This window comes from Euprymna scolopes, chromosome 21 (genome assembly GCF_053919585.1).
Source record: "Euprymna scolopes isolate OS-2025 chromosome 21, ASM5391958v1, whole genome shotgun sequence".
In the NCBI taxonomy this organism is placed as follows: Eukaryota; Metazoa; Mollusca; class Cephalopoda; order Sepiida; family Sepiolidae; genus Euprymna; species Euprymna scolopes.
This window is the reverse complement of record NC_136502.1, coordinates 35,515,097-35,524,516: the sequence shown is the minus strand read 5'-3', so window position 1 is coordinate 35,524,516 and position 9,420 is coordinate 35,515,097. Positions and strand designations below refer to the sequence as shown.

The window sequence follows — 9,420 nt, the reverse complement described above, 5'->3', positions numbered from 1 at the left end:
CGCGAAACAAATAAACACCAAAACAATATGGCTACTCGATTCAAGATAACACACTAAATGGAAAGCGCTTTATAGTTTCAGACTCTGCAAATTAAAAATGCACAAATCGATTAACCGACCAATCTATAAATAATTGATCTGCTTAGCCATCTGGAATATAGTTCTATCACACGGCAACTTACAAAAAAAAAAAAAAAAAAAAAAAAAAAAAAAGGATCTATATGTTGGTAGCCCGAAACAATAATTAGAAAAGCTAGTTTTGTTGTTGTTGTTGTTATTGTTGTTGTTGTTGTTGTTGTAATTTTGTATCATTTATGGGTTAAACTTCTTTTGCATATTTCTTTTTAAGTAGCTTTTCAATTCTTAATACTTAAAAAGAGAAAGAGATTGTTTCTAAGTAATTTTCAAAGATTATCACAATTTAAATCATTAGTATTTAATTAATTCTTTAGTAATGATTCAAAGCACGGTTACAAAAGTATCATTTTTATTACGGAAGCCAAGAGTTTGATAAAGAGAATGATTGCTGGATGTGGGTTTAAAAACATAACCCCATCAGGCAAGCGGAAGTTAAACATATTATGTGATCTCCGAAAGAGTCTTTCTGGTCTGTATTACTTGTTTTGATTGGACGATTGTTCTCATCTTGGGTGTTATTTGTGCAACATTTCGGTCGATGTAGCCTTCGACCATCATCCGGCATGTTGGTCGCCATCTTGGAAAAGAAAGAAGAAAAGTTACTGACTCTGTAGATGGTTTTGTATTCTTGGAGTTTTTTTTTTCGCCGTGGTTTTGATGCGTAAAAAAAAATTTGATTGACAAAGAGAGGTAACTCTAATAAAGTTTGACAGGGGATTATCTCCTTGTTATGATCTCTTTCTGATTAGACGCTTGAAGAAGGCTGTGTCCTCTGAAAAACTTATAAGGGTGAGACAGGCTTACAATATTAACAGCATGTCGACCTAAGCAATTTTTCTCTTATTCTCTCTTTCTGTCCCCCCTCTCTCTTTCTGTCCCCCTCTCTATCTCTCTCTCTCTCTCTCTCTCTCTCTCTCTCTCTCTATATATATATATATATATATATATATATATATATGTATTTAATAATAATAATAATAATAATAATAATAATAATAATAATAATAATAATAATAATAATGATAAAGGGATCTTGGGGAGGCTTAGTGCCACTCAAATTCCAGTATGAACCAATGGCCACTGCCAGCGAGAAATCACTGGTAAGAGGCTGTTGCGATGCTGCAAATTCATTTGCAAATGCTATCGAAGGAGGAGGAGAGAGCTGGACGTTTGGGGAGACTTGTTGTCACTCAGCTTCCAGAGAACACCACAGATCGTTTGCTGACTCGTGTGAAAGCTCCAGGTGAGCCAATAATAATAATAATAAATCTGCATTCCTGTCTGTTTGTTTGTTCACAATGACGTCATAGGATATATAATATACAGTTACTTACAGTCTTACAAGTTACTACACAGACACCCTGTAATGTATTAACAGTACAGTAAGATATTGTATTAAAATATTTATTTTTAACAAAAGAAATAAAAAGAAATAACACCTTTATGTTTATAAAAATCTCAGAAAATACACGTGTTACCAATTTCTGCACTAGCACGGCGAAGTGATTTCTTTGGGCTTCTGTCATATGCCTCAGCAACTGTAGCCAAATTTTGTTCAGTGCACACACTTGGCCGACCAGAACGCGGAGCAGCGGCAACTGAGCCAGTATCATCAAATTTGTCTCGAAGTTTATAAATAGCCAAACGTGTTGGAGGATCTGTATTAAAATAATGATTCCAATCACGAATTACATTCTGTGCGTTTTCTGTTTTCCAATATCGCTTCAAAATAAATTTGCGCTCTTCCAAAGTTAGCTTGCGTGGCATACTTGATTAAATAAACCTGTAAAAAAATACATATTAACTATTAATACAAATATAATACAATAAAACAATAAGACTGTATAGTAACTTTACGGACAGCCTGTATAGATGTTATGACATCACATATAACGTCATGTATAGGAGAAAATAAAAGTAGGTTCCTCGGACAACACTCGGCAACCTGCTAGTGTATGTATCCTTAACACAGAGTTCAACTCATATGTGTAGAAGGTGTCAGAATTTGTGTCTTTTTTTTTTTTTTTGACTCAAATTCACCCCTAATAAGGCATATCGCCACTTGGACATAAGGGGCTACTATTTGGGACCATGCCTCGGAAAGATTTACAAGATGTTGGTTTATGTTATATTTAAACTTCTACATATCAGTACAGGCAGGGAAGCAGGTAGCAGGAAGGGAATTCCAAAGTCTAGCTGTTTGAGGGAAGAAACTATTAGAATAGAAATGCTTTCTGGCATTTAGGGACCTCAACAATGGAGGGGTGAGATTTTGTTGCTTAGTGGGTTTGTCGGAGATATGTATGTTGAAGAGGCACAAGTGTAACAAGTTTATGAGAGCACATTGTTTGTAAAACACAGATATGCAACATTGTGGCAATGGAACAAGCGTTGGAGCTTAGCTGACAAAGTGGCACCTATTAGATTGAAAATTATTATCTTATTTTATTTTTTTATACTTGTGAATCACTGTGCACTCCTCAGCAGATGTCAATGTGAGAAACAACAACACGGCCAGAAGTGAAGATGAAGGAGAAGCAGACAATGGAAACAATGTTAGGGTTGGCAATGTTGTTGAGCCGGGGGATACATAGTCCTGTCACATATATAACAGAATTATACACATCTAAGAAATAGCATCATAACATTAATAAATGTAACACTCATCTTTTCCAAATCAGCCTCTCAGCTGGTTGCTTTGACAGTAGTAACGCTCTATTCATGGGTAATGGCAGAAATTCCATCTATTCTTATACTACTTAAACTAGTACCAACCCCCTGCAACCAACATCATCAAGTAATATAACTTCTAAACAACTTCCATAACTTTACCATCCAAATATACCATTTTAAAGGGTCTTAGGAGCATCATGTATACAACATAATCACGTTGACACACCACTTCTGGTCAGATCACCAGAGTTAAGCAACATTGAGCATGGTTAGTACCAGATGGGTGACGATTTGGGAATTCTAGGCACTGTATGTGCTCTCTGCTTATCTCGGCATTTATTTCCAGTTGTCCTGAACATACACTTTACTTGCCACTAGTATTTAACAATGTCGACTCAGAAGAGGTGTGGTTGGAGATTGCGCACCACCTGCCACAAAAATTTCATGCGCAGGCACCCCTTCGTGGGTATCCATAATCTGTCAAAGACTGAAGGAGCCCTTTTTTTTTTTTTTTTTTGTTTTTTTAAGGAGCATCATATAGATGTAATGCAGTGGGGTTGTATGTATTCATAAATTTCTATTATCGTCTAGTGTTGTGATTGTATGCGTATGTATATATGTGTTTATATACGTCTCTCTAAAGTTCGTTGTATATGTATGTACATTTAAATACAGTTCATGACGGGATAATAATATACTCACAAAGGACATATAACAACAAACACATAACAACATAATTTACAACACAAAGGACACATAACATTTATTTGGGGCTTCAACATCTGGCCAATTGGGAAACGTATCTGGCCGATCTTGGGTCTTGTCTTGACGGAAAACTGCAATGAAAATTCTCCTCAAGAACAACAAAGCCTCGGGTTTTATTTTCGGCAACTTTTTATTCTGGAGTGTTTTTGTCCCACTAGGAAAGTTGTAACACTGGTCCATCGTTTCTTACATTTGATAGGCGTTGGACCACTCACTCTTATGGGTACTTTGACCTATTATGACCGGTCGGCTCCTTAACTCCTCTCTCCAACGACAACTCTAACTAGTTTCCATATATCTCAAAAAACCATCTACCTCTCTAAATGACGTCATTAGTATACGTCACTAAGATAATCATCTGATGTTTTTACGTGTCATTATTTCTAAATTGTCAACTAAATTATGATAACATTTTTAAGTTACATTTCTAAATTAATGTAAATAAATATTTATTGTAAATATTTTGATTATTCTAAAGCATTTTTTAGCTGACAAAACTTTTTGTCTTCAATAATCATAATAATCATCGACTAGCACACCTTCCGGCATTGCCCGGTTAATATCTAACACCCGACTTGGAAATTCAGTTATATTAGATTTGCATTGAATTCGATACATTGTCATTTAACATCAATTAAGCAAGATTCGATGCGTTTTAATTTGTTTTAGCTTAAAATTCCAGACATATTCCAAAACCAAAATTATCTAATGGATTTTAATTAAATTTGAAATAATGATTGTAGATCATTTATAAACTATGAGCGACAGGAGACCAATAATAATGTGGCAAACAAAAACATTCACTAACTGCACAAAAAGAATGGAGAATATATTATTTTAATTAGAATTCATTATTAAGATGAGTATTATTTATTAATTTATTTTTATTGCGGACTATTATCCCCATCTTTTTTTTTTAGTTGTTGTTTTACGACATTTCGGCCAACTACTCCTCTGGCCTTTGTAACTGCAATTGGATATAGACTCCGAATCTCCTAACTGCATTCTCAGCAATTACTGCCTTTCATAGTTGTTGTCATCTCACCACGAAGGCCAGACCTATAGTTGGCCAAAACTTTGTGAAACAACAATTAAAAAAAAAAAAAAAAAACAGATGAGGATAATAGTCCGCAATAAAAATAAATTAAGAATGGAAAAGTTGTTGTTTATTCAAAAATAAGTTTTTACCAAAGACAAAAAAAAAAAAAAAAATGTAAGACATTGTTTTTCGTTTTTTTATTCAAGCAGAAGTGAATAAAAAGATTCCTCCCGCCCACACAAATTTGTAAACAGTATAGTTGTCAGCGTTGTAATTGCCCCCCCCCCCACTTTTTATGTGAAGTCGAGGAAAAGTTAACGTTTATCCAAATTATGGATAAATAGTACGATTACAGAAAAGAAGACTGGTGGAAGTATATTTCAAGATGGCGGGCATAAAGAGTTCATATAGAAGAAATCAGAAGGCTCCTTATGCTAGGGATGATTACAGAAGAAGACATGTAGAAGTATTTTACTTGGGATCATGTCCAACAGGTTATTATGAGATGTTGAGTAGCGAGATGTTTGTTTACATTACATTTAAGCTTCTGCATGTTAGTTCAGTCAGGGAAGACATATGGCCACCGAGGACAACCTTGATTTTTCTTTTGTCTAGGAAAAATTTGAATATGTTAAATATACAGTGTAACCCGGATGTAAGCTCTCTTATATCCAAGTTACACTTATATCCGAGGTTCTTACATCCGGGTTACATTGTACATTAACACAGGCTCTAATTTGGGACCAGAGATTCCATGAACAAAGCTTCTTTCTTAGAACTGCACGCCTGCCTGCTTCCCACCTGACTACAACCTGGATGTCTTCAAGTCCAACGTAAACAAATTCCTGATGAACCGCCCCCCCCTTAAGTAGACACTTTATTAAATCTCCATACTAACGTACTGTACTTACAATAAGCCTTATCCCTGAGTGGCTTACCGACCTTGATAAGTGGTGACCACCTTGTAAAAAAAAAAAAAAGAGAGAAAATCTCTCTCATATCCGTTTTCTTATATTCGGATCTCTTATATCCGGGTTACATTGTACTATATCATTTAATTTTGAACTTATACAAAGTTCAGCACTTTACTTTGATACTTTGATTTAATACTTTAATTTGAAGTTATACTAAGTTAAGAACCACCATTTTGAAAAGGGAAGTTTGGAGATATGTCCCCCTCTCATGGGCTGTTGTGTGCTAGAGATTAAGCATTGACTTAATTCAGACACTTGCTACACGCCCTTACAAGCTTTAAATAGAAGATTTTTAGTCATTCATGGTGAAAACGAATAGGTTAATTAATCTAGACTTGTGCATCTACCACTAGTCTCTCACTCTTAGACAGGGTTCAAGAAAGAGTCTCAAATCTAATAGGCCCTGCACTAACGGCCAAGCTCCAACTTTTGTCCTAGTGACACAATGTTGCATATCTGTGCCTGCTTTGCAAGTATATTTTAATAAAATGTGCTCTAACGAACTCAGCACTTGTGCCCCCCTCGACGTACATACTCCAGACCAACCTGAAAAGCAGCAAAATTCCACCCTTTCATTGTTGAGGTTCCTAGATGCTGGAAAGCCTTCTACTCTAATAGTTTCTTCTGTCGGACCGCTAGCTTTTGAAAATACTTCTCTGTTTCCTGCTTCCCTGACTGTACTGACATGCAAAAGTTTAAATGTAATGTAAACAGACATCTTGCTGCTCAACTCCCCATAATCACATGATCCCAAACAGTAGTCCTTTACATCCAAATGGGAATACACTTTGTTTGGGTTGAAAAAGAGTAAAAAAAGAAGTACTTTGAAAATCAAGTAATTAAAAAAAAAAGAAAAGAAATGTAATCGTTTATCTGATAGCCAATACAAATTGATAAAAATGAGAGAAAGAGAACGTAATTAATAAAGTCACATTACTGATGCAAACTGTATTGCTTTAGAGGTGTTTATTAAGAAATGTGTACATAGTAATTATATTTTACGAATAGAGAAGACATGGTAGGTATGTTATCATATTGCCAATTACATAGTACAATAAAAAGCAAATAAAAATAAAACAAAGCCTGATTTGTCAGCTTAAATCCTATTTAGATCTGACTTTGAAAATCCGACCAACACAATTTTTCAGAGTGGATTAATTTGTGAATCCCCATATCTCTTTATAGACAAAATAAAAACGAGCCAAATCTAGCTAAATTTGTACTTGCATCCGCACTGAAGTCCATGGTTGAATGTTACAGAACCATGAGATGAAGTCCTCCATCAATAAACTGGACACTATTCACGTTTGTGATAATGTCTACTTTATTGAACGAGAACTTCATCTCATGGTTCAATATGTCTGTGACGTTTACACAATTGATAACACTGGTCAACAAAAAGAAACTTTTTAAAAGGTGTCTGATATTTTTTAACTGATTTACTATATTTTTGCCATGCTAAATCTAAAAATAGCATCCATTTTGCTCTCGGAGGTCAAATTTTTTTGTAAATTTGAATTTAAAATTATGCGACTTATATTTTTTTAAACAATGTTTTCAAGATTTACTAATGATGTTTCAATGGCAAAATGTCAGTTTTTATGATAAAATTGCTGTATTCTAACAAAGAATCATGTACACTTCATGTACAGTACATGTAACTAAAAATGAAAACTTAATGTTTACATTATTACGGTCTTTTCGGTTTTTTGATTGTTGCGAATGTTTTGGTGCTTGCACATCTCTTTTTAAATTCCAACAGTCGTCCGCCATCATCACCATGCCCCACCTTCCCTGGTAGCGTGATTCCATTTCTCTCAAGTCCTGGCAAAAGCGCTATCCATGCTCATCGTTTAAAGAGCCAAGATTTTCGGGAAAGCGGTCCATGTGCGAGTACAGGTAGTGCATTTTTATGCTCATATTTCAGCCAAGGTTTCTAAAGCCCACTAACATGTTTGCTACTAGATCTTTATAGTTCTCTGCTTTTGTGTTGCCTAGGAAATTCATCACGACCTGAACAAAGCAATTCCACGCTTGTTGCTCAACAGGATTCATGGTCTCCTCAAACGCGGGAGAGTTTTTGATCAGCTGCCTAATTTGAGGACCATCAAAAATACCAGCTTTTAATTTTTCAGTTGACAAATTGGGGAAGGTTTTACACAGAAACTGAAAACACCGTCCATCTTTATCCAGGGCTTTTGTGAATTGCTTCATCAAACCGAGCTTTATGTGCAGTGGAGGAAATAAAATATGTCTCCTGTCAACTAGAGGCTTGTTTATCAGATTTTTTGCTCTACAAATTGCAAGCTCTTCACGTACTGGCCATTCTTTTTTCACGTAATGTTGAGTAAGATCCCTACTATCCCAGAGGCATAAAAAGCATGGGTATTTGGTAAATCCAAGCAAGAAGTTGACCATTTTTAAGTCAACGCAAATCAGCCATTTATGTTGGTCATAAGAAATTTTTTCTAGGACGTACTTAATTGCTTCATACTGTTCTTTTAATGTTGTCGAATATGCCAATGGCACAGATGCAAATTGATTTCCATTGTGTAGCAACACACATTTCAAAGACCTTTTGCTGCTGTCGATAAAAAGTCGTCAGTCCTCTGATTTGTATTCAGGTACGCCGAGATGTTTCAGTAGCTCTACTATGTCATTGCAATAGACTAATTCTTTTTCTTGAGCAAAATATCTTAAAAATTCCTGGTGCCTGGTACGAAAGAAACTTACCTTAACTTTACCATTTAGCATGTTCTTGTCCTTTAAACGAGATGCAAGAAGTTCGGCAGAGTCTTTTGGCAAATTTAAATCACGAACAAGATCATTTAGTTCGTTTTGGGAAAACAATTTTGGCTGCTCATCATTGTCATCAGGAAAGGATGCATCATGATGATCATCGGTAGTGTTAATGCTTTGAGTTTCATCCTGGTTACTGCTGCTTTCTTCAATACTTCTATCTTCAAATACAGGTATGGGAATTTCTTCACTATGAGGAGTAGGGCGCATAGCTGACGGCAGATTGGGATACTCCAATGTTGTGCGATTTTTTCAGTTAATCCCCATGACATTGATAGCACAAAAGTAGCAATCGGTTGCATGATTTGAAGGCTCTCGCCAAATCATGGGGATGCCAAAGTTCATGGACTTTCGCGTGCCTTTGCTCCATTGACGGAGATGCTCTGTGCATCTTTTGCAAACCATGTGAGGTGCCCAACTTTTGTCTTGATCGCCGAGCTTCATGCCAAAATATGCATAGTAAACGCGCTTGATAAAGGTGGTGACAGTATTCCGATTTGGTGCAAGTGTGTATTCACCACAAACATAGCAAAAAACATCTGGCTTCTTTACACACATTCTTCGAGTCGCCATTGTATACCTGAAAAAAATTAAAAATTAAATTTGTGTACGTTGTCTCCATGAAATTTAAAGTCCGTATCAAAAAAATTCGGCACAATTATATCTATGTCCCGCGAACAGTTTTAATCGCACAGTAATGAAATAATTTGACTCTGAAACACACAGAACCAATACGTAAGACTTACCTTCTCGTCTGCTTTCATATGTTGGTGTGTTTTAATAACAAGTTTTACCATTGAATTCCCGTATGGGCCAAATAAAGTCTTATCTTATCTTTAAATATCGCATAATAATCGCAAAACTTAGACTCCCTAATTAAAATTTAATCAAAAATTGTTTATTCAAATGCTTTCTTCTTTATATTGCTAGTGCTAAAAATTTTTAATTTGTTCAGGTAATAGAACTTTAAACGGTAAATGGTTAATACTTCTGTTGTACCTTTCTCAGGTATTTAAAAGTTAAAAAATAGAA

At 35.4% G+C, this 9,420-nt stretch overlaps 1 protein-coding gene across 1 annotated transcript; it reads right to left on the bottom strand.

The window, feature by feature from the left end:
- Positions 1-470: 470 nt before the first annotated feature.
- LOC145243006 (uncharacterized) lies at positions 471-8,964 on the bottom strand. Its single transcript, XM_080106127.1, has 2 exons — positions 8,323-8,964; positions 471-715 (listed from the first exon to the last, which is right to left on the bottom strand). The coding sequence occupies exons 1-2, from the start codon at positions 8,596-8,598 to the stop codon at positions 539-541; spliced, it is 453 nt and encodes a 150-aa protein (XP_079962253.1). The 5' UTR covers positions 8,599-8,964; the 3' UTR covers positions 471-538.
- Between the last annotated feature and the right edge of the window lie 456 nt (positions 8,965-9,420).